Below are 25,215 nucleotides of genomic sequence, written 5' to 3'. Positions count from 1 at the left end.
GGGTTTGAATGTGTGAGTGTGTGAGTGAGTGTGAGTGTGTAAGGTGCCCGGGGCTGTTGGCTTTTATACCCTCTCTGACTGTGTTTCTCTGCAGGATGCTCGCACAGCTTCTTCCTTGTTTGTGTTTGAGACTCTCATTAGTGCCGGGTTTGTGTTTTCGTTCTGTGAGTTGTTGCTCGCTGATAAAGCTGCTAGGGTGTTGTGGGCTCTGTGGATGCACCCTAAGCTGCCTTTAGCTCATAACATTGAGGTAGGAGGATGTGTGTCTGCAAATAGCATGTTCCTGTGTCTGAGTTGGCCTCATGGAGGGCCTGGGCCAGAGAGGGCAGGGCTGGAGCATTTCTAACTGTGGCTCCCAGCACGCCCTCCAGGTCAGGGACGCCCCTGGGCCAGGTGCCAAGCAAGTCAAGTTGGATGGTCTGGCAGTGGCACCTCCATGTCTCTGGGAGGGCTGTGCACAGACCTGTCACCTGCCCAACCGCTCAGTGAGGCACAGACCCCGCGCCCGCCCACAGCCTTCCCGTACCATCTGCATGTGCCCAGCAGCGGGAGCCGTGCGTGTGTGCCAGAGGTCCCTGTCCACCTCCATGCAGAGAGCACAGCCACCACGGCAAGGCCTCTGTATGGAAAATGAGTACTGCTTGTGCTTCCTATTTATTTTCTTGATTGCTAATCCTATATAATAAAACTCCAATATGCAAATCCACCAAAAGGTGGAAGGACCGGTTGCTCTGATGCACACTGACCAGCAGGGGGGCAGATGCTCAATGCAGAAGCTGCCCCCTGGTGGTCAGTGCACTCTCACAGGGGGAGCGCTACTCAGCGGGAAGATGTGCGCATGGCTGGCGAGTCAGTGGCAGTGGAGGGAGCCTTTCTCGCCTCCATGGAAGCGCTAAGGAGCAGAGAACAGAGCAGTAAGGAACAGTGAGCAGAGCAGTAAGGAGCAGTGAGCAGATGGGTGGTAAGGAGTGAGGGACCAGGCTCAGGCAGGGCCCATCCCTGACCATAAGAGGGTGATAGCCTTGAACCAGGAAGCGTGGTGTGGCACAGCCAGGGCACCCAGGGCCATCCGTCGCCAGGAGAGGAGCTTCGTGAGCTTCCAGCCACCCCTGGGCGGGGCTAGAGGAAGTGGGGCCACGGAAGCCGGAGGTCACGGGCTTCCAGGGCCTTCTAGGTGCTGGAGAGGGAGACTCCCTGGAGCTGGCTGGCCCTGAGTCTGCTCATCAGCAGGACATCTGGGCTGAGGTGGGGACACAGCAGGCCGGGCGGGAGCACATGGGGCGGCAGAGCAGGGACATGCAGGAGGATGGGCAGCAGCTGCTGGGCTGGCAGGAGGAGGTGGTGCCACAGCAGGAGGAGGTGGGCACATAGCAGGCAGGCCTGCACACGTTGTGGCAGATGAGGAACACGAAGGAGGAGGGTCTGCAGCAGGGTGAACAGCAGTAAGCAGGCTGGCAGTATAAGGGAACTGGGCAGGGGGTGGCCCCACAGCAGACAGCCACATACACACAGGCAGACGGGTGTGCAGCCGACGGGCACACAGCAGGCCTGAGAGCAGGGGGAGGAGGTACAGCAGGAGGGCTGGCAGCTAGACTGCTGGCAGCATGAGGGCATGCAGGAGCTGGTGCAGGAACTGGTGCAGGCTGATTGGCAGGCACTGGGCCCGCAGGCCCCCTGGCAGCAGGGGATAAACATGTAGCTCATTGGGGCATAGACAAGGGTCAGGGAGGGAGCTGGGATGTGGCTGGTGGACTGGCAGCAGCTGGGGTTTAGCAGGGGGACTCACAACAGCTCTTTGGCAATGGTCCACCTGCCCGAAGGAGCCAAGGCAAGTGCTGGGGGTGCAGACGGACAGGCCAGGTGTGGCGACAACACAGGCTCTGGAGCAGCAGGGATCTGCCATGCCAGACTTCCGAGTGTGGCTGGTGATGGCTGTCACTGGAGGAGTGTTAGTGTCCTGAAAGCAAGGGGGGAGACACAGAGAGCCTAAGGAGGTGGGTGTGACTGTGGGTGTGACTGTGAGGCCCAGCTTGTGCACTTTGGTGTGAGTTCCAGTCCCAGGGTGCTTTGCACCAGCAGATGTTGCACATGTGTCCCACAGCCTCCTCCACAGGGCGCGAGGGCCTTGGCCAAGAGCAGTGCCTCCTGGCCTGTGCCACCCCAAACCCCAGTGGGGTGTCCATGGCTCTTCTCTGTGTGCTTCTCTCCCAGTGTCTGTCCCAGACCCTGTTCTTAGCTCCCCTTTTATCTCAAAATCACCAAATACCGTGCATATTCTGTTATTTCTTGAGTTTTTCATTTTAGATACGAGCTGATTTCTGTGGAGGAGGAAAGCACTTTCTTTGTTTGCCACCAACCCTGTGAAAACCCCCCTCTCCCCAGCCCCAGAACGTAGTCAGACCCGAATATGGGTTAAACCTGTGTTCAGACCCGTATTATTCTCACTGAGTATTTTTTACAGCCAAGTCTGTATAGTGGCACCAGGGTTCACATCCTTATGTGTAGGTGTTTTGTGTTTGCTCCTTTTTACTTTCTTAGGGTTAACGATGGCTTCTTGTGTATGTTTGCTTGTCTCCTGTGTACCTGTCATCAAATGGTCCCCAAGCTCCGTTCAAGGGGTTCACACGTATCAGGCGATCAGTCAGCTTCATTCAGAAAGCCCCTCCTGGGCCTCTGTGACTGTGGGCTGTCCCTCCTACCGAGGCAGAGGTGGCACCTGGGCTTCTCTGTTCATCGTTGTCTCTGGATGCCCCCTCCTCTCTCCCCAGTCACGGAGCTTTGACTTCCTGGATGGAGTGTTTTCCTTCCTGGGTTTTTGCCCTTGTTTTGGTGGAGCACACCCTGCAGACACTTTCTGAAAATGGGTGCCTCAGAGAGAAACATTGGAGCACAGCATAGTTAACAATGCCTTTGTTCTGCCTTTGTAGCTGATGGATAGCTTAGATGACTATAGTCTTCTGGGTGAAAAAAAAGCTTCCCTTAGGCTATTTGTTGAAGATGTGCAACATTTCCAGAAATTTAAATGTTCCTGTGCTGTTTCTCAGTTAACCCACCTCCCCTAAGGAGAAGTCACTGTTCCGCCTTCTCTCCTCCTTGGTTAGTTCTGCCTGTTCTGTCTGCTCTTTTGCTTATGGCCCTTTTGCTAAAAAAAAAAAAAAAAAAAAAAAAAAAAAAAAAAAAAAAAAAAAAGCCTATGATAAACACATGTTGCTACATGAATCAGTAGTTCTTTTTTTTTTTTTTTTTTTCTGTGAGGTAAACTATCGCATTTCAAACCCTGGTTTACGTTATTCATCCATTCCCTTTATCAATGATGGAGATTTCTATTATTTCCATATTCTGGCTAATATTATTAATGCTGTTATGAAAAATTTTGTACATTTTAGTTTTGATGAATATATTATTAGACACAAATAGAATTGTTTGGTCATGTGACAGACATGAGTTTAGTTTAATCTATACTGCCCATAATGTTTCTAAAAATGTACCTTCCCATTAGTCAATTTTATGAATTCCAATTAGTGTATATCCTGTATAAAATGAGGTATTGTCAATCTTTTAAAATCTTACTCATTTTGGAAAGTGTGTGAGGGACTAGTGTTGTTGCATTGTTTGAGTTCTCTGATGAGTAAAGCTGCTCACTGAACATTTGAATATCTTTTCTTACAGGTACTTGTTCAAGCTGTTTGCTTGTTTTAGTTAAATAGGGTTATTGTACTTTTTTATTTGTAGAAATTTATTATATACTAGAAGCCCAGTGCATGAAAACTCATGCACTGGAGGGGGATCTCTCAGCCTGGCCTGCTCCCTCTCACAGTTCAGAAGCCCTCAGGGGCAGGAGGCGACCAGTGATCAGGGAAAGTGATGCCCTCATCACACCTCTGTTGCTGCCACTGCCGGAAGCACAAGCCTTGGCCAGACATGGTTACCTGAGCCTCAGGCAGCCCTGGGCAGCTAGGCAGCCGCCATTCGAGGCTTGCCTGCATCTCAGGCTGGCCCTAGGTGGCTGGGGGGCTGAGGGGCCTGGGGGACTCGGGGCCAGGCACGTGCCATTCTGATGTGTTTGAGGTGACTGAGCACTGCCATCTTGTGGCTGTGGGTGCCACCATCTTTGAGGGTGTGACAGTCAATTAGCATATAGCCTCCTTATTGGCTGTGGGTGCCGCCATTTTTGCAATGGTGTGAGAGTCAATTAGCATATTCCCTCTTTATTAGATAGGATTCTGAATATGAGTTCTTGGTTGTCTATGTGCAGGATTTGTTGGTAAATGTTTAATAACTGGCTGCCTGTGAAACAAAACACAAAAAAAGCCTGGATTTGTGGTGTTTGCCAATTTCCGTGGTGTAACTATTCCCACAATAGCTCCCAATGCGGTGTTACTGAACACTAAGCTGGGAAGAGGGGTGCATGGTCAGCACTCAGGAGCTGGCAAGTCAGCCTCAGCGCACCCCTGGGGGTCTGTGCATTGCGAATCTCCCGTCCCCATCTGGGGCTGTGTTTGCCATCCTCCTGTCATACTTTTTAACAAGTCAACGTTACTTAAGTGTTGTAAAATGTACCTTCTACGCTCTAGGCCTGTTTGTTATAATCAGACTTAAACATTTTTTTTCCATTCTGATGGGTGTTGGGGTCCTCAGCCCCTTGGTTCGATGCCTCCCTAGAACTGTTAGGACTTGGTACACAGAGCTAAGTCAGCGCAGGAAAGGGCTCCTGGGGAGGAGTTGGGGACATCGGGTGTAGGGCCTGTCCCGGTGGATCACGCAGGATGCACTTAACTGCCCACAAGGAGTCTGGGCACCTGTGAGATGTCTACTGGGGACCTTGTAGAGATCAGGGCCAAGGGTTCTTATCGGGGGCTGGTCACGTGGCACCTCTGCCCAGCACTTCCCCAAATTCCAGGCTCCCAGCGGGAGAGCCGGTGTCAGCACAGGCGGTTTAGGCCCATTGAGGCACCGTAGTCACATGTGCTGGGGACCTGCTGTGCAAACCCCTTCCTGAGCTGGCCCTACTGAGTGGGACGTTGAGCACAGCCCGGGTCCCCCATGAAGAGTAGCCCCTCCCCCAGGGCAGGCCCCGCTGTCAGGTTATTCAGCTTTTGTGTCCAGAAAGCATGTCCATCTCCTGGACGTAGATGTGGTCAGAGTGATGGGGGCTCCCAGGTCACCACTGAGGGGCAGGAACACGGTGGCCCAGGGGACGACTTGGGACCAAATGCTGGCCAGGTAGAGGTCTTTGTTATAAACAAGAAAAATGAGTCCTGTTAAGTGCATCAGGCAAGGCATTTATTGGCTGGGACAGACAGTGCACAGAATGGGGGGTGGGGGGGCCGGAGTGAAGAAGCCAGCATAGGATGCAGTGGGTGCTAAGCCGCACGGTTGAGGTGGCAAGGAGAAACCAGTTTCTCTCCTTTCACTCCTCTCAAGGCCCCACGGCCTGGAGAGTCCAGCTGGCCTCGCTGGGTCACTGCCAGCCCGGGCTGGGCAGCAGGGCACGGTGCTTTGGGGGAAGTCGGTGGAGAAATGGCAAACTGTTTCCAGAGGGAGAGATGCACAGCAGTGGCCAGGCGACCACAAACGCCCAGTGCGGTGACCCACGAGGGGACTTGGCAGCTGCCTTGGCTCTCAGTGAAGCACCCTGGGGTGCAGATGGCAGTGAGCTCTTGAGTGTTTGGGTGCCCTTAAGAAGATCACTCAGCAGCAGGACATCTGGGCCGAGGTGGGGACGCAGCAGGCCGGGCGGGAGCACACGGGGCGGCAGATCAGGGACATGCAGGAGGATGGGCGGCAGCAGCTGGGCTGGCAGGAGGAGGTGGGGCCACAGCAGGAGGAGGTGGGCACGCAGCAGACAGGCCTGCACACGGGGCGACAGATGAGGGACACGCAGGAGGAGGGTCTGCAGCAGGACGAGGTGCAGGAGGTGGGCTGGCAGCACGAGGAGGCCCCAGAGCAGACGGGCACACAGCACAGGGGCTTGCAGCAGACGGGTGTGCAGCAGACGGGCACACAGCAGGTTGGCTGGTAGCAGCTGGGCACACAGCAGGTTGGCTGGCAGCAGCTGGGGACACAGCAGGAAGGCTGACAGCAGCTGGGCACACAGCAGGTTGGCTGGCAGCAGCTGGGGACACAGCAGGTGGGCTGGCAGCAACTAGGGACACAGCAGGTGGGGACACAGCAGCTGGGGACACAGCAGGTGGGCTGGCAGCAGGAGGGCTCACAGCAGCTCTCTGGACAGTCGTCCGCCTGCCAGGAGGAGTCGGTGCAGGAGTCACTGGACCCAGGCAGGCAGGCGCGGTTGCCATAGCTCAGGTTGCTGGAGCAGACGGACAGGGCGGAGGAGGCCATGGTGGGCGGTGGAGTTGGAGGAGGGTTTGAGTGTGTGAGTGTGTGAGTGTGAGTGTGTAAGGTGCCCAGGGCTGTTGGCTTTTATGCCCTCTCTGGCTGTGTTTCCCCGCAGGATGCTCGCACAGCTTTTTCCTTGTTTGTGTTTGAGACTCTCATTAGTGCCGGGTTTGTGTTTTCGTTCTGTTTGTTGTTGCTCGCTGATTAAGCTGCTATGGTGTTGTGCGCTCTGTGGATGCACACTAAGCTGCCTTTAGTTCATAACATTGAGGTAGGAGGGGTGTGTCTGCAAATAGCACGTCCCGGGGTCTGAGTCGGCCTCATGAGAGAACCACCTCTCCTACTCCAGCTGCCCCTTCCTGGCACCTGGGGTGTCCCGCGCACACTTGGGGATTCTGATCGTTTGGGGGCCACGGCTTCCCAAACGCCTGGCTGGAGAGGCCGGGGCCGGAGAGGGCAGGGGCTGGAGCATTTCTAACTGTGGCTCCCAGCACGCCCTCCAGGTCAGGGACGCCCCTGGGCCAGGTGCCAAGCAGGTTAAGTTGGATGGTCTGGCAGTGGCACCTCCATGTCCCTGGGTGGGCAGTGCACAGCCCTGTCACCCACCGACTGCTCCGTAAGGCCCAGACCCCGCCCACAGCCTTCCAGTGCCATCTGCATGTGCCCGGCACCGGGAGCCGTGTGTGTGAGCCAGAGGTCCCTGTCCCCTGTCCATCTCCCTGCAGAGAGCACAGCCACCAGGGCAAGGCCTCTGTATGGAAAACAAGGACTGCTTTTGGTTCCTGTTTGTTTTCTTATTTGTTTTGTTTTGTTTTGTTTTGTTTTTTAAAATCTATTTTATTGATTTTTTACAGAGATGACAATAGAGGGATAGAGAGCTAGAAACGTCGATGAGAGAGAAACATCGACCAGCTGCCTCTTGCACATCCCCTACCGGGGATGTGTCCGCAACCAATGTACATGCCCTTGAACGGAATCGAACTTGGGACCTTTCAGTCTGCAGACAGACGCTCTACCACTGATCCAAACCGGTTTCAGCTATTTACTTGTTTTTTAATCCTATATAATAAAACCCCAATATGCAAATTGACCAAATGACAGAACGTCCAGTTGCTATGATGCTCACTGACCACCAGGGGGCATGCGCTCAATGCAGTAGCTGCCCCCTGGTGGTCAGTGCACTCCCACACGGGGAGCTCACTGGGGAGCTGTGCTCATGACTGGTGAGTGCAGTGGCAGTGGAGGGAGCCTTTCCCGCCTCCATAGAAGCGCTAATGAGCAGAGAACAGAGCAGTAAGGAGCACTGAGCTGGTGGGTGGTAAGGAGTGAGGGACCAGGGTCAGGCAGGGCCCATCCCTGACCTGAAGAGGGCGATGGCTTTGAGCCAGGAAGTGTGGTGTGGCGCAGCCAGGGTACCCAGGGCTGTGGCCAGGAGAGGGTTTTGTGAGCTTCCAGCCCCTCCCCCCCTCCACTCAGGGCTGGGCTAGGGGACCTCGGGCTGAACTGCACCCAGCTGGGGTGAGCCACAGAAGCCAGAGGTCACGGGCTTCCAGGGGCTTCTAGGTGCTGGAGAGGGAGACTCCCTGGAGCTGGCTGGCCCTCGGGGACATGTTTGCTCAGCAGCAGGACATCTGGGCCAAGGTGGGGACACACACTCTGTTTTGGTACTTTGCAAAAAAAAAAAAAAAAAATGCCTATGATAAACGCATGTTGCTGCATGAATCAGTAGTTCTTTATTTTTTTTTTTCCCCCCTGTGAGGTAAACCATCGCATTTCAAACCCTGCTTTATGTTATTTATCCATTCCCTTTAACAATGATGGAAATTTCCATTATTTCCAGATTTTGGCTAACATGAATAATGCTGTTATGAAAAGTCTTGTACATTTTGGTTTTGATGAGTATAGTTAGTAATTCCAGGGTACAGACACCAATAGAATTATTGGGTCACGCGACAGGCATGAGTTTAGTTTAATGCACACTGTGCAACGTGTTTCTAAAGAAATGTACCTTCCCATTAGTAGATTTTATGTATTCCAATGACTGTATATCCTGTATAAAATGGGGTATTGTCGATCCTTTCATATTTTACTCATTTTGTGTGAGGGACTGGGGTTGCATTAATTTGCGTTCTTTGATGAATAAAGTGCTCACTGAACATTTGAATATCCTTTCTTATGGGTGCTTGTTCAAGCCATTTGCTTGTTTTAGTTCAATAGGTTTATTTTACTTTTAGATTGTAGAAAAGTATTACTTATTCTGAATACGTGTTCTTTGTTGTCTATGTGCAGGGTCTGCTGGTAAATCTTTACTAACTGGCTGCTTGTGAAACAAAACACCAAAACGGCCCCGATTTGTGGTTTTTGCCAATTTCCGTGGCGTAACTATTCTCACAATAGCTCCCAATGCGATGTTACCGAACACTGAGCTGGGAAGAGGGGTGCATGGTCAGCTCTCAGGAGCTGGGCAAGTTGGCCTCAGCGCACCCCTGGGGGTCTGTGCATTGCGAATCTCCCGTCCCCATCTGGGGCTGTGTTTTCCATCCTCCTGGTCATATTTTTTTTTTTAACAAGTCGACCTTAATTAAGTGCGACTTACAAGTTGTAAAATGTACCTTCTACACTCTGGGCCTGTTTATTATCAGACTGGAACATTTTTTTTTTTCATTCTGATGGGTATTGGGGTCCTCAGCCCCCATTTCAATGACTCTAGAACTGTTAGGACTTGGTACACAGAGTTAAGTCAGCGCAGGAAAGGGCTCCTGGGGAGGAGTTGGGGACATCGGGTGTAGGGCCTGTCCCAGTGGATCATGCACGATGCACTGAACTGCCCACAAGGAGTGTGACAGCACCTGTGAGATGTCTACTGGGGACCCTGTCAGCGATTAGGGCCCAGGATTCTAATCGGGGGATGGTCACGTGGCACCTCTGCCTGGCACTTCCCCAAATTCCAGGCTCCCAGAGGGAGAACCGGAGTCAGCACAGGCGGTTTAGGCCCATTGAGGCACCGTAGTCACATGTGCTGGGGACCTGCTGTGCGAACCCCTTCCTGAGCTGGCCCTTCTGAGTGGGACGCTGAGCACAGCCCGGGTCCCCCCTGAAGAATATCCCCTCCCCCAGGGCAGGCCCTGCTGTCAGATTATTCATCTTTTGTGTCCAGAAAGCATGTCCATCTCCTGAACATAGATGTGGTCAGAGTGACGGGGCTCCCAGGTCACCACTGAGGGGCAGGAACACGGTGGCCCAGGGGACGACTTGGGACCAAATGCTGGCCAGGTAGAGGTCTTTGTTATAAACAAGAGAAATGAGTCCTGTTAAGTGCATCAGGCAAGGCATTTATTGGAGGGGACAGACAGTGCACACAATGGGGGGGGGGGGGCCGAGTGAAGGAGCCAGCATAGGATGCAGTGGGTGCTAAGCCCCACGGTTGAGGTGACAAGGAGAAACCAGTTTCTCTCCTTTCACTCCTCTCAAGGCCCCACGGCCTGGAGAGTCCAGCTGGCCTCGCTGGGTCACTGCCAGCCCGGGCTGGGCGGCAGGGCACGGTGCTTTGGGGGAAGTCAATGGAGAAATGGCAAACTGTTTCCAGAGGGAGAGATGCACAGCAGTGGCCGGGCGACCACAAACACCCAGTGCGGGGACCCACGAGGGGACTTGGCAGCTGCCTTGGCTCTAAGTGAAGAACCCTGGGGTGCAGATGGCAGTGAGCTCTTGAGTGTTTGGGTGCCCCAATGATGATCACTCAGCAGCAGGACTTCTGGGCTGAGGTGGGGACACAGCAGGCCGGGCGGGAGCACATGGGGCGGCAGAGCAGGGACATGCTGGAGGACGGGCGCCAGCAGCTGGGCTGGCAGGAGGAGGTGGGGCCACAGCAGGAGGAGGTGGGCAGGCAGCAGGCAGGCCTGCACACGGGGCGGCAGATGAGGGACATGCAGGAGGAGGGTCTGCAGCAGGATGAGGTGCAGGTGGTGGGCTGGCAGCATGAGGAGGCCCCAGAGCAGACAGGCACACAGCACATGGGCTTGCAGCAGACAGGTGTGCAGCAGACGGGCACACAGCAGGAGGGCTGGCAGCTAGACTGCTGGCAGCATGAAGGCATGCAGGAGCTGGTGCAGGAGCTGGTGCAGGCTGATTGGCAGGAGCTGGACCCACAGGACATCTGGCAGCAGGGGCTGGACATGCAGCTCACTGGGGTATAGATGAGGGTCAGGCAGGAAGGCTGGCAGCAGCTGGGGACACAGCAGGTTGGCTGGCAGCAGCTGGGGACACAGCAGGTGGTGGCACAGCAGGTAGGGGCACAGCAGGAAGGCTGGCAGCAGCTGGGGACACAGCAGGTGGGGACACAGCAGGTGGGCTGGCAGCAGGAGGGCTCACAGCAGCTCTCTGGACAGTCGTCCGCCTGCCAGGAGGAGTCGGTGCAGGAGTCACTGGACCCGGGCAGGCAGGCGCGGTTGCCATAGCTCAGGTTGCTGGAGCAGACGGACAGGGCGGAGGCGGCCATGGTGGGCAGTGGAGTTGGAAGAGAGTTTGAATGTGTGAGTGTGTGAGTGAGTGTGAGTGTGTAACGTGCCCAGGGCTGTTGGTTTTTATACCCTCTCTGACTGTGTTTCCCGCAGGATGCTCACACAGCTTCTTCCTTGTTTGTGTTTGGGACACAGAGAACTCTCATTAGTGCCGGGTTTGTGTTTTTGTTTTGTGGGTTGTTGCTCGCTGATAAAGCTGCTAGGGTGTTGTGCGCTCTGTGGATGCACCCTAAGCTGCCTTTAGTTCATAACATTAAGGTAGGAGGATGTGTGTCTGCAAATAGCATGTTCCTGTGTCTGAGTTGGCCTCATGAGAGAACCACCTCTCCTACTCCAGCTGCCCCTTGTGGACACCTGCTGTGCCCCGCGCACACTTGGGGATTCTGATCGTTTGGGGGCTACGGCTTCCCAAGCGCCTGGCTGGAGAGCCCGGGGCCAGAGAGGGCCGGGGTTGGAGCATTTCTAACTGTGGCTCCCAGCATGCCCTCCAGGTCAGGGACGCCCCTGGGCCAGGTGACAAGCAGGTCGAATTGCATGGCTTGGCAGTGGCACCTTCATGTCCTTGTGTGGGCAGTGCACAGCCCTGTCACCCCCCGACTGCTCCGTAAGGCCCAGACCCCGTCCACAGCCTTCCCGTGCCATCTGCATGTGCCCGGCACCGGGAGCCGTGCGTGTGAGCCAGAGGTCCCTGTCCCCTGTCCTCCTCCCTGCAGAGAGCACAGCCACCGCACGGCCTCTGTATGGAAAACAAGGACTGCTTTTGCTTCCTGTTTGTTTTCTTGTTTGTTAATCCTATATAATAAAACCCTATATAACATGCAAATTGACCAAATGGCAGAACGACCAGTTGATATGATGCACATTGACCACCAGGGGGCAGACATCAATGCAGAAGCTGCCCCCTGTGGTCAGTGCACTCCCACACGGGGAGCTCACTGGGGAGCTGTGCTCATGACTGGTGAGTGCAGTGGCAGTGGAGGGAGCCTTTCCCGCCTCCATGGAAGCGCTAAGGAGCAGAGAACAGAGCAGTAAAAAGCAGTGAGCTGGTGGGTGGTAAGGAGTTAGGGACCAGGGTCAGGCAGGGCCCATCCCTGACCTGAAGAGGGCGATGGCTTTGAGCCAGGAAGTGTGGTGTGGCGCAGCCAGGGCACCCAGGGCTGTGGCCAGGAGAGGAGCTTTGTGAGCTTCCAGCCCCTCCCCCCTCCACTCAGGGCTGGGCTAGGGGACCTCGGGCTGAACCGCACCCAGCTGGGGTGAGCCACAGAAGCCAGAGGTCACGGGCTTCCAGGGGCTTCTAGGTGCTGGAGAGGGAGACTCCCTGGAGCTGGCTGGCCCTGGAGGACATGTTTGCTCAGCAGCAGGACATCTGGGCCAGGTGGGGACACACACCCTGTTTCGGTACTTTTCACACAAAAAAAATGCCTATGATAAACACATGTTGCTGCATGAATCAGTAGTTCTTTATTTTTTTCCTCCCTGTGAGGTAAACCATCGCATTTCAAACCCTGCTTTATGTTATTTATCCATTCCCTTTAACAATGATGGAAATTTCCATTATTTCCAGATTTTGGCTAACATGAATAATGCTGTTATGAAAAGTCTTGTACATTTTGGTTTTGGTGAGTATAGTTAGTAATTCCAGGGTACAGACACCAATAGAATTATTGGGTCACTCGACAGGCAAGAGTTTAGTTTAATACATACTGTGCAACGTGTTTCTAAAGAAATGTACCTTCCCATAAGTCAATTTTATGTATTCCAATGACTGTATATCCTGTATAAAATGGGGTATTGTCGATCCTTTCATATCTTACTCATTTTGGAAAGTGTGTGAGGGACTGGGGTTGCATTAATTTGCGGTCTTTGATGAGTAAAGTGCTCACTGAACATTTGAATTTCTTTTCTTATAGGTTCTTGTTGAAGCCATTTGCTTGCTTTACTTCAATAGGGTTATTGTGCTTTTTGATTTGTAGAAAATTATTCCATATTCTGAATACGCATTCTTTGTTGTCTATGTTCAGGGTCTGCTGTAAATGTTCAATAACTGGCTGCCTGTGAAACAAAACATCAAAAAAGTCTGGATTTGTGGTGTTTGCCAATTTCCGTGGTGTAACTATTCTCACTATAGCTCCCAATGCGGTGTTACGGAACACTGAGCTGGGAGGGGGGTGCTTGGTCAGCTCTCAGGAGCTGGGCAAGTCGGCCTCAGCGCACCCCAGGGGGTCTGTGCATTGCAAATCTCCTGTCCCAGTCTGGGGCCGTGTTTTCCATCCTCCTGGTCATATTTTTTAACAAGTCAACGTTTCTTAAGTGTTGTAAAATGTACCTTCTACACTCTAGGCCTGTTTGTTATTATCAGACTTGATTTTTTTTTTTTTACCATTCTGATGGGTGTTGGAGTCCTCAGCCCCCGTTTCAGTGACTCTAGAACTCTTAGGACTTGGTACACAGAGCTAAGTCAGTGCAGGAAAGGGCTCCTGGGGAGGAGTTGGGGACATCGGGTGTAGGGCCTGTCCCGGTGGATCACGCAGGATGCACTGAACTGCCCACAAGGAGTGTGACAGCACCTGTGAGATGTCTACCGGGGACCTTGTAGAGATCAGGGCCCAGGGTTCTTATCGGGGGCTGGTCACATGGCACCTCTGCCCAGCACTTCCCCAAATTCCAGGCTCCCAGAGGGAGAGCCGGAGTCAGCACAGGTGGTTTAGGCCCATTGAGGCACCGTAGTCACATGTGCTGGGGACCTGTTGTGCGAACCCCTTCCTGAGCTGGCCCTACTGAGTGGGACGTTGAGCACAGCCCGGGTCCCCCCTGAAGAGTAGCCCCTCCCCCAGGGCAGGCCCCACTGTCAGGTTATTCAGTTTTTGTGTCCAGAAAGCATGTCCATCTCCTGGACGTAGATGTGGTCAGAGTGACGGGGCTCCCAGGTCACCACTGAGGGGCAGGAACACGGTGGCCCAGGGGACGACTTGGGACCAAATGCTGGCCAGGTAGAGGTCTTTGTTATAAACAAGAAAAATGAGTCCTGTTAAGTGCATCAGGCAAGGCATTTATTGGAGGGGACAGACAGTGCACAGAATGGGGGGTGGGGGGGCGGAGTGAAGAAGCCAGCATAGGATGCAGTGGGTGCTAAGCCGCACGGTTGAGGTGGCAAGGAGAAACCAGCTTCTCTCCTTTCACTCCTCTCAAGGCCCCACGGCCTGGAGAGTCCAGCTGGCCTCGCTGGGTCACTGCCAGCCCGGGCTGGGCGGCAGGGCACGGTGCTTTGGGGGAAGTCGGTGGAGAAAAGGAGAACTGTTTCCAGAGGAGAAATGCACAGCAGTGGCCAGGCGACCACAAACGTCCAGTGCGGGGACCCACGACGGGACTTGGCAGCTGCCTTGGCTCTCAGTGAAGAATTCTGGGGTGCAGATGGCAGTGAGCTCTTGAGTGTTTGGGTGCCCTGAAGACGATCACTCAGCAGCAGGACATCTTGGCGGAGGTGGGGACACAGCAGGCCGGGCGGGAGCACCCGGGGCGGCAGATCAGGGACATGCAGGAGGACGGGCGGCAGCAGCTGGGCTGGCAGGAGGAGGTGGGGCCACAGCAGGAGGAGGTGGGCAGGCAGCAGGCAGGCCTGCACACGGGGCGACAGATGAGGGACATGCAGGAGGAGGGTCTGCTGCAGGACGAGGTGCAGGTGGTGGGCTGGCAGCATGAGGAGGCCCCAGAGCAGACAGGCACACAGCACATGGGCTTGCAGCAGACAGGTGTGCAGCAGACAGGTACACAGCAGGAGGGCTGGCAGCTAGACTGCTGGCAGCATGAGGGCATGCAGGAGCTGGTGCAGGAGCTGGTGCAGGCTGATTGGCAGGAGCTGGACCCACAGGACATCTGGCAGCAGGGGCTGGACATGCAGCTCACTGGGGTATAGATGAGGGTCAGGCAGGAAGGCTGGCGGCAGCTGGGGACACAGCAGGTTGGCTGGCAGCAGCTGGGGACACAGCAGGTGGGGACACAGCAGGTGGGGACACAGCAGGTGGTGGCACATCCTGTAGGGGCACAGCAGGAAGGCTGGCAGCAGGTGGGGACACAGCAGGTGGGCTGGCAGCAGGAGGGCTCACAGCAGCTCTCTGGACAGTCGTCCGCCTGCCAGGAGGAGTCGGTGCAGGAGTCACTGGACCCGGGCAGGCAGGCGCGGTTGCCATAGCTCAGGTTGCTGGAGCAGACGGACAGGGCGGAGGCGGCCATGGTGGGCGGTGGAGTAGGAGGAGGGTTTGAATGTGTGAGTGTGTGAGTGAGTGTGAGTGTGTAAGGTGCCCGGGGCTGTTGGCTTTTATACCCTCTCTGACTGTGTTTCCCTGCAGGATGCTCGCACAGCTTCTTCCTTGTTTGTGTTTGAGACTCTCATTAGTGCCGGGTTTGTGTTTTTGTTCTGTGAGTTGTTGCTCGCTGATAAAGCTGCTAGGGTGTTGTGCGCTCTGTGGATGCACCCTAAGCTGCCTTTAGTTCATAACATTGAGGTAGGAGGATTTGTGTCTGCAAATAGCATGTTCCTGTGTCTTAGTTGGCTTCACGAGAGAACCATCTCTCTTAGTCCAGCTGCCCCTTCTGGACACCTGTGGTGTCCCGCGCACACTTGGGGATTCTGATCGTTTTGGGGCCACGGCTTCCCAAGCGCCTGGATGGAGAGGCCGGGGCCAGAGAGGGCAGGGGCTGGAGCATTTCTAACTGTGGCTCCCAGCACGCCCTCCAGGTCAGGGAGCCCCTGGGCCAGGTGCCAAGCAGGTCGAGTTGGATAGTCTGGCAGTGCCACCTCCATGTCCCTGGGTGGGCGGTGCACAGCCCTGTCACCTGCCCTAGCCCTCAGTGAGGCACAGACCCCGCGCCCGCCCACAGCCTTCCTGTGCCATCTGCATGTGCCCGGCACCGGGAGCTGTGCGTGTGAGCCAGAGTTTTCTTTCCACCTCCCTGCAGAGAGCACAGCCACCATGTCAAGGCCTCTGTATCGAAAACGAGTACTGCTTGTGCTTCCTATTTATTTTCTTGTTTGTTAATCCTATATAATAAAATCCTATATAACATATAAATTGACCAAATGGCAGAACAACCAGTTGATATGATCCACATTGACCACCAGGGGGCCAGACGCTCAATGCAGAAGCTGCCCCCTGGTGGTCAATGCACTCCCACAGGGGGAGCACTACTCAATTGGAAGCTGTGCTTATGGCTGGCGAGTGTAGTGGCAGTGGAGGGAGCCTTTCCTGCCTCCATGGAAGCGCTAAGGAGCAGAGAACAGAGCAGTAAGAAGCAGTGAGCAGGTGGGTGGTAAGAAGTGAGGCATCCCAGATGGCAAGAGGGATGTCCAACTGCTGACTTAGGCCCAATCCCTGAGGTTGTTGGACCTAAGTCAGCAGTCAGACATCCCCCAAGAGGTCCTGGATTGCAAGAGGGTGCAGGCCTGGCTGAGGGAACACCCCCCCCCCCCCCCCCCGCCCAGTGCACAAATTTCATGCACTGGGCCTCTAGTAGAAAAATAAAATTCACAGCAGTGTTAACAGTCAGGGTGAGAAGGGTAAACAGTTAAAGTGTTCTGAGGTCTCAGCATTGCTTTGAAGGTGGTAAGAGTGCCCATGTGTACTTGACTAACCAAGAATGGATACTACAATCTCTGGGTCACCACTGAGAGGGCAGTGAATACAGTGGGTAACTAATCATGAGTAGAAAAGGGTAATGGTCCTGGCTGGGTGGCTGAGCTGGTTGAAGCGTGGGCCTGTATACCAGAAGGTTGTTGGTTAGATTCCTGGTCAGGGCACTTAACTGCATTGCTAAGTTGATCCCCAGCGGGGGATGGATCAGTGTTTCTCTCTTACATTGATGTTTCTTTCTCTCTCCTCTCCTCTCTCTCTAAAATCAACAAAAGCTTACTCTTGGTGAGGATTAGAAAAATGGAGAGAAATTATAAAAATACTCAGTTAACTCAAAATAGTCAGAAAATAATTTAAAAAAACATTTTGGGGCAAATAGAAAACATGTAATCAGGGAGTATATATAAATTGGTATGTGTGTTGTTTACAAAAGATTAAAAGTAAAAACATGGATAAGAATACATCATGCAAACACCAACTTTGGAAAGCTGGTATGGCTTATTAATATCAGGAAAAATATATTTTAAGGCAAGAAGCATTATTTGAGATAAAGACATTTCATAGAGCAAAAAGGGTCAATCCACCAGGAAGCTATAACAATTCCAAATGTGTATGTACCTAGTAACATAGCTTAAAACATAGAAATAAAAAATTGACAGGACTAAAAGTAGATATAGATCATGATAAAGTCATAATTGGGGACATTAATACACCTATCTCAATAATTGAAGGAAAAGGAGACAAAAAGAATCTGAGTGGAAAGGGCTATTTTACAATAAGTTAGGAATAAAACAGTGGTATTATACATTTTGTGGCCCCTACCCCCAGAGTGTAGTCAGGACCTGTGACATACTTCAGGCATAAAGCTGATGGGATGTGTGTGGTAACATTGTGTAAGATTGTCATGCTGGTCTTGGGAGGAGACTCTGTCCTGTGCTGGCTGTCGGAGCCAGCTGTCCCATGTGAACTGCCCATGGATAGGGCCTTGTGGCAAGAAATGAGAGCAATACCAGTTACAGCCACCAGGAAACAGAGGCCCTCGGCCAGACCACCTTCAAAGAACTGAATTCTGATGAGAACATGAGCTGGGAAGAAACTCCTTCCCCAGTCGAGCCTCCAGATGAGACCCCATGATGCGAACCCACAAGAAACCCAGTACAGCATGACCCCAGAGACTTTGAGATGACACATGCATTGTTTTAGGCCAGTAAGCTTGTATTGTATAATTCATTACCAGCAATAGGAAAGAAGCACCCAGGCCAATGAGGAATTCTAGGCAGCTATCAACAAGGAAGAGAAGTCTCCATGTATTCATAGGGAAGGAGCTCCACATTATTAAGGTGTTTTTTGTTTTGTTTTGTTTTTTGTTTTTGTTTTTTTAAAAAACACATAGTGGGTAAACTATGAAACTATCAATATTTGTATTTTAAAAAATTTATACACAGACTTTATCTATACCCAGATAGAGGAATGATAGAGGTATGCAGTCAATCCTCATTAGTCAGGGACTCCTTATTTGTGAATTCACCTACTCACTACAATTCATTTGTAACCCCCAAATCAACACTTGTGGCACCTGTGTGGTCATTTGTGGGCTTGTGCAGGGTGACCCAAAAATTTGAGTTCCCAGCTGAGGCTGCTCAGGCAACACGGCCTCTTGTGACAGCTCTCAGTCTGTAAACCTGTCCTTCAAGGGTCTCTTTGGGGCTGTGATTTTCCACATGTGGGGGCTTTATGCTTGTGACTTGAAATGGAGCTGAAGTGCTATCTGGTGTCCTCAGTGCAAGAAGGCTGCGCTGTGCATCACGGAGAAAATACACGTTCACCCGAGAGTGAGAGTGCAGGTGGTTATTATAATCCAATTTTGAGTAAGATGTATATTAAATATACATTAATTAAATAAGACGTCTTTAACCAGAAACAAACATCAAACAAGACTACGCATTGATGGGCAGATGAAAATACTGTGCCCAGAGGCTCACAGGGCCCCAACCCTGCACTTCCCCCAGCGCCATGGTTCAGCATTTGCTAATTCAGTGTTTACGGCAACTTCATAGACCATAACTACTATGAATAATGAGAATGGACTATGTGTAAGAGTGTGTGTGTGTGTGTGTGTGTGTGTGTGTGTGAGAGAGAGAGAGAGAGAGAGAGAGAGAGAGAGAGAGAGAGAGAGAGAGAGAAGCACACACAGACACACAGATGGAGGAGAGACAAGGGACAGAGAAGGGGGTTGTCTGGAGTAGGCAGGCGGGATATCCGGCCGGCAGAGGGCTGGGTAAAGGCTGTGGGGGACTGTCTTGGAGGAGAAGCTGGGCTTCCCCCACAGAGCAGGCCACCCAAGAGGGAGACCAGGGCTGTGACCCTTCCCTGGTTCAGCCTAGGTGCTCCCTGTGGGTCACGCATAGGAACCAGGCACCCAGGAAGCTGTCATTTTCCTGTGGGGAAGGCAGCCACACGATGTTCCCTAGAACACAGTCCTGTGGCCTCCCAAACTCACGGACAGGTAGAACGTGGACACGCGGACAGCTGGCCTCGGACAGAGGCGCTTTAGTGATAAGAAATCCCCATGAGCTCTGGCCAAGAGGTCCGGGTCCTGCCGCACCCATGTGGCCCTGGAAGTCACTCCGTTCCTCCCACACAAGTTGCCACAGTCCTCCATCCCTGAGGGATGGGGTGTTTGAACCACAGGGAAAGTCTTCCTAGTGTGGCTGCCTACAGAGTGAGCCAGGCACTGAGGCCGCCCTGGCAGTTGACCGGACGATGCCCCAGCACATCCAAGGTGGCCTGAGCCAAGACCCCACCCTCCCCTGTCTGAGGATCCAGACCGGGACCTGCCACCCACTCCTGTTCCCCTGGGGACACAACGGGGCAGGCTCCTGAGCTAAACGATCTAGGAGATTTACAAGCTGGACAACATCCCAGGCAAACAAACATGCTGTGCCTCTGGGAAGCGGAAATGGGACACAGAGCCAGGAGGGTATAAAAGCCAACAGCCCTGGGCACCTTACACACTCACACTCACACTCACACCTCCTCCCAGTTCACTCCAGCCCCACCGCCCACCATGGCCGCCTCCACCCTGTCCGTCTGCTCCAGTGACCTGAGCTATGGCAACCGCTCAGTGGACGACTGTCCAGAGAGCTGCTGCCAGCCCTCCTGCTGTGTCCCCAGCTGCTGCCAGCCCACCTGCTGTGTCCCCAGCTGCTGCCAGCCCTCCTGCTGTGTCCCCAGCTGCTGCCAGCCCACCTGTTGTGTCCCCAGCTGCTGCCAGCCCTCCTGCTGTGTCCCCAGCTGCTGCCAGCCCACCTGTTGTGTCCCCAGCTGCTGCCAGCCCTCCTGCTGTGTCCCCAGCTGCTGCCAGCCCACCTGTTGTGTCCCCAGCTGCTGCCAGCCCACTTGCTGCATGTCTGTCTGCTGCAAGCCCGTGTGCTGCATGCCCATCTGCTCTGAGGCCAGCCCCTGCTCAACCTCCTCGTGCTGCCAGCCCACCTCCTGCACCTCGTCCTGCTGCAGACCCTCCTCCTGCGTGTCCCTCATCTGCCGCCCCGTGTGCAGGCCTGCCTGCTGCGTGCCCACCTCCTCCTGCTGTGGCCCCACCTCCTCCTGCCAGCCCAGCTGCTGTCGCCCATCCTCCAGCATGTCCCTGATCTGCCGCCCCGTGTGCTCCCGCCCGGCCTGCTGTGTCCCCTCCTCGGGCCAGACATCCTGCTGCTGAGCAGTCATGTCCCCCAGGGCCAGCCGTGCTCAGGTCTCACCCTGTGACTGTGGACCTCCCAGCCACCCCTCAGTGTGGTCCTGACCTGTGTTAGATGGCTGTCCCTACTCAGGATGGTGTCCCTCAGATTCCACTGTTCTGAGCTGACCTCACTGCTTCCTCGGCTCTTGCCTCCCAGGTGCTGTCAGCACCTGCCCCTGGACACCTGTCCTTGCCTCCTAGTTTCTCTGTCGAGTCACTTGATCTCTACTCTCAGCCTGTCAGCACCTCCTTGGTCAACCCAATAAACTCACCTCATCACCTGATGGCTTTCTTCATCTGATTTCATGGAGGGAGGGCGGGAGAACACGGGATTTTCACCAGACTTTGGTCTCCTCCCGCCTCACGTATTTCTAGAAGCGAGTAAGAGATCCCGAAGGGCAGTGTCCTAACAGCTCTGGGCAAGGTGACCGGGTGGGACCCTTGCCCTCACCAAGGAATGTCAGTGCCCCAGGCTTACCTGAGGCCGGTCACCCGCAGACACATCTAGGGGTTCTCAAATCCTTTGGACCATTGCCACCCGCTATCCACCTGGGCAAGCCCACCCTTCAGAGTTACTTATCAGGGAGCTGGCCTGGGACTCTGGATGGCACACCTCTATGGTCTGGGCCACCTGGTCACCTATCTGCAGGTCTGCTCTGTTAGCACAGACTGAGGGAGGGAGGGAGGGAGGGAGGGAGGGAGGGAGGGAGGGAGGGAGCTCACAGGAGCAAACAACTGGATGAGGAAATAAAATAGGAAGGAGTGGGTGGCAGGACCTACGGCGCCCCCTGTCTGTGTGTGCCCCGAGGGCCTCCTCTGGCAGCTCCTGGCTTGGTCTGAGAGTGTGAAGGCCACCAAGCCACGATGCAGGGCTTCCCTGAGACCTGAGTGCCCCTCTCAGGCCTCAACGTACTGAAGGGCCTACTCTGACGTCAGAATGACATTGACACCACCCACGGGCACATGTTGACAGTGTGCAAATACCCCAGCAAGTTCACCCCTTAGGGGCAGTGGCCAGAACTGCTGCAGGGAATGGACCACTGTCCCCAACCCGGAAAGGATCTGACAGTGTTCAGCCCCCCTTGGGTAAGGTGACCAGATGTCCCGCTTTTGGCAGGACAGTCCTGATTTTTAACAATTTGTCCCGCGTCCCGTGGCATTTTTAAAAAGTCCCGATTTTTGGAAAGACGTGGGACAAATTGTTAAAAATTGGGACGTCTGGTCACCTTACCCTTGGGCCTAGCACATGAACGGAATGCTGCCTGTCTGCTTGTGAGCCCCTCACTCTTCCTGCAGCCAGTGTCATGGCCAGACCCCACAGAGGGAGCCCCTGATGTCCCTGAGGTCTCTGCCTCCTCCCCTGAACCCCCACCACCTCCCACCCCACCCCATGCCCTGCCTGCTGCACATTGCACGCCCAAACTTCCCTCTCCTCCTGCTGACCAGTTTTTCACCCACTTCTACTTAAAATTGCTTTGTTGAGATACAATTTACATGTAATCAAATGCATGCAATTTAATTATACATTTAGATGAGTTTTTTAAAGGTCGCTATCCTGTTGCCTCCTCCTATGTCAAGATATAGAGCCTGGCCAGTTTGGTTCAGTAGAAAGAGCGTTGGCCTGGGGACTAAAGGGTCACAAGTTCGATTCTGGTCAAGGGCATGCACCTCAGTTGCAGGCTCTATGCCCACATGTGTGAAGGCAACCAACTGTGTGTCACTCACATTGATGTTTCTCTCTGTGTCTCTCTATCTTCTTTCCACTCTCTCTAAAAATCAATGGGGAAATATCCTCAGGTGAGGATTAACAAAAACAGAAGACAGAGAGATGTAGAACATTTGCTTCAGCCCAAAGGTTTCTTGCATTCCTTCCCAATCCACCACTCTCTGCCCAGAGCCCGGCCAGCCCTGAGCCACTGTCTCATTAAAGACAGGCCACAGGGAAGGAATCATGCAGTGTGAGTGTCTTACTTGTCTCTGTTGATGTATATGCTGAGTGGCCAGATTATTATGATCTCTGAACGCATAATAATCTGGCCACTCAGTGTATATCCTATATAATAAAAGACTGATATGCAAATTGTCCCCTCGACCAGGAGTTCAACCAGCAGGCAGGCCGGCCAATTGCCTATGTCCCCTCCCCATGGCCAGGCTAACTGGATCTCACCCATGTACGAATTCATGCACTGGTCCTCTAATACACACACACACACACTGAGTGGCCAGATTATTATGATATCTGAACACAATAATCTGGCCATTCAGTGTATATCCTATATGATAAAAGGCTAATATGCAAATTGTCCCCTCAACCAGGAGTTTAACCAAGTGGCTTGCCGGCCAACTGCCCATGTTCCCTCCCCCTGGCCAGGCTGACCAGACCTCACCCATGCATGAATTCATCCACTGGTCCTCTAATACACACACACACACACACACACACACACACACACACATACACTGAGTGGCCAGATTATTATGCATTCAGAGATCATAATCTGGCCACTCTGTATAACTGCAGTAGTTAATTCCTTTTTAATGGCTGAGTTGAGCTTCATTGAATGGATATACCAGTTTAGCCATTCCCCTGTTGAGGTATATCTGGGTTGTCTCCAGGTTATGGTGATTCTGAATGAAGCCGCTGTGAACACCTGCTCTCAGTGTGTTTTCATTTCTCTTGGGTAAATGCCTCAGGGCGGCATTGCTGGCCGCATGGTGGGTGCAGTGTGGGTAAGTGGTATTTTTATTTCCCTGATGACTAATGATGGCCATGATCTCATGTGCTTGTTTGCCATTTGTATATGTCTTCCTCAGTGTAGTGCCTGCTCCAAACCTCTGCCATTCCTTCCTTTTTACAGAAGCATAGTATTCCATTGTGTAGATGTACCACAGTTTTTTAATCCACTCATCTGCTGATGGGCATTTAGGCTGTTTCCAAATCTTAGTTAGTGTAAATTGTGCTGCTATGAACATAGGGGTGCATATATCCTTTCTGATTGGTGTTTCTAGTCTCTTGGGATATATTCCTAGAAATGGGATCACTGGGTCAAATGGGAGTTCCATTTTTAGTTTTTTGATGATACTCCATACTGTTCTCTACAGTGGCTGCACCAGGTTGCATTCCCACCAGCAATGCACAAGGGTTGCCTCAATATATTTAACTAGAGGTCCGGTGCATGAAAATTCATGCACTAGAGTAGGGGTGTCGAACTCAATCAGAGAAGGGGCCAAAATCTAAAATCCAGCCTAAATCGCGGGCCGAATGGTTTACTGAACAGTCATAAACTGACAATGTCATAAACTGACAGCGGAGTGCAGTGATGACAGCGCGGTGCGGGCCACATTGCAAGGCCTGGCGGGCTGGATTTGGCCCGCGGGCCTTGTGTTTGACACATGTGCACTAGAGCAAGGGGAGGAGGGTCCCTCAGCCTTGCCTGCCCCCTTCACAGTTTGGGAGCCCTCAGGTGCAGGAGGTTACCAGGTGATCAGGGGAAGCGATGCCCCATCAAACCTCTGCTGCTGCCATTGCTGGCAGTGCAAGCCTCAGTCAGCCCTGGTTACCTGAGCCTCCAGTGGCCCTGGACGGCTGAGTAGCCACATTCTGAGGCTTGCTGCACCTTGGGCCAGCCATAGGTGGCTGGGGGCTGAGGAGACTGGGGGACTCTGGAGGCAGGCGCACAGAGTGCACCTGCCACCCCAGCAGGGATGAGTGGACTGGACACCGCCATCTTGTGGCTGTGGGTGGGGCAGTCAGTTAGCATATTCCCTCCTTATTGGCTGTGTGCATCACCATCTTTGCAATGATGTGAGAGTCAATTAGCATATTCCCTCTTCATTAGATAGGATAGGACTGAAATCATACAGAGAATGTTGTTTGACCACAATAGAATCAGAAATCATTAAGAGAGGGATATCTAGAAATTTATCCAATTAGGAAATTAAACGACAGGGCTCCCTTCCTTTGTTTCCCTTCTCTTGGGACCTGAGTCCTGCATTGTCAGCTGCTTAGTGTCTGAAACCTGGCTTTTCATATCTGTCATCTCATTTTCTAATTACTTAGGGTGGGAAACTCTGTGTCTCTTCTAATCCAATCTCTTACTTCCCTCTTTGACTCCTCAAGTTCTTTCCTGGGTCTGGAGCTGAGCCTGTCTGCTCCCTCGCTGGGAAATACTCCAGCTAACTTCAAGCTCAACCTGAGACATACCTACTTCCCCAAGGACTGGGCCATGCGGCCAGCATTCTCCTAGAGATCCTAACAGTGGGTCCAGGAGAGATATCAGAAACCACGGCCTAACTTTTTGGGCGCTCTGGGGTCCATGAGAGATGTCCCCAACCCCCAGACCACCCAAGGCTCCGTGGCTTGCACAGACCCCATGGTAAATACATCTGTAGAGATGTCACAAAGTAAGATCAAGAAAAAGGACTACTAGTATTCAGTGAGTGATAGGACAGCAGGGTGAAGGATGAACTCAAGATGGCCCCAAATGGCCCAAGGGCTGTGAGGCCTGCCCCACCCTCTCCTGCCCAGCTGGGAAACCTGGGAGCCACAGGAAACCCACAGGGTCCTGCTGGATGGCAGAGTGCCATGTGCCAAGGGGAAAGTAGAGGTGCAGTGATGCTGAGAAATGGCAATGAGGACACAGAGACATCAGTGCATGCTCAGTTCAGGGCGTGTTTATTGGTCAGTTTACTAAAGTGCATCCAGACAAGGCTCAGGGTCAGAGACTGGTGGAGGCTGAGCTGGTCCTCGGGAGGGTGGGAGACATGGAGGGGGCACTGCCTGGAGGACTTCCTAGGAGCCCTTCAAGAGCCATTGCATCAAGTCTGGTCCTTCCACTTGTCCCGCTCAGCAGCAGGCTGGACCAGCAGCCAGCAGGCCTAAGTGCCGGGGCATTTCAGGATGTAACATCAGCTTCCTATGGGGCGGCCTCCTGACATGGGTTGGGACTGGATGGAGGGGCAGCTGGGAGAGCCACGGTCATGCAGTGGG

At 53.4% G+C, this 25,215-nt stretch overlaps 4 protein-coding genes across 4 annotated transcripts in view; 2 read left to right on the top strand and 2 right to left on the bottom strand.

Moving 5' to 3' along the window:
• The window catches only part of TSPEAR (thrombospondin type laminin G domain and EAR repeats), a 105,434-nt gene that overhangs the window by 43,944 nt on the left and 36,275 nt on the right, over window positions 1-25,215 (top strand). The gene's annotated exons all lie outside the window — the stretch shown is intronic.
• Window positions 851-10,837, bottom strand: LOC311617344 (uncharacterized protein; the record flags this gene model as incomplete). Its single annotated transcript, XM_084873786.1, has 4 exons — window positions 851-892; window positions 1,507-1,621; window positions 5,933-6,413; window positions 10,114-10,837. The coding sequence occupies 4 exons, from the start codon at window positions 10,835-10,837 to the stop codon at window positions 851-853; spliced, it is 1,362 nt and encodes a 453-aa protein (XP_084729912.1).
• LOC311617307 (uncharacterized protein) lies at window positions 14,316-15,089 on the bottom strand (the record flags this gene model as incomplete). Its single annotated transcript, XM_084873750.1, has 1 exon — window positions 14,316-15,089. The coding sequence occupies one exon, from the start codon at window positions 15,087-15,089 to the stop codon at window positions 14,316-14,318; it is 774 nt and encodes a 257-aa protein (XP_084729876.1).
• Window positions 19,554-20,204, top strand: LOC311617312 (uncharacterized protein; the record flags this gene model as incomplete). Its single annotated transcript, XM_084873755.1, has 1 exon — window positions 19,554-20,204. The coding sequence occupies one exon, from the start codon at window positions 19,554-19,556 to the stop codon at window positions 20,202-20,204; it is 651 nt and encodes a 216-aa protein (XP_084729881.1).

The sequence above is a fragment of the Pipistrellus hanaki genome (genome assembly GCF_964339955.1).
Source record: "Pipistrellus hanaki genome assembly, chromosome: 2".
In the NCBI taxonomy this organism is placed as follows: domain Eukaryota; kingdom Metazoa; phylum Chordata; class Mammalia; order Chiroptera; family Vespertilionidae; genus Pipistrellus; species Pipistrellus hanaki.
The sequence above is the reverse complement of the archived record's forward strand: the minus strand, read 5'-3'. Positions and strand labels throughout refer to the sequence as shown.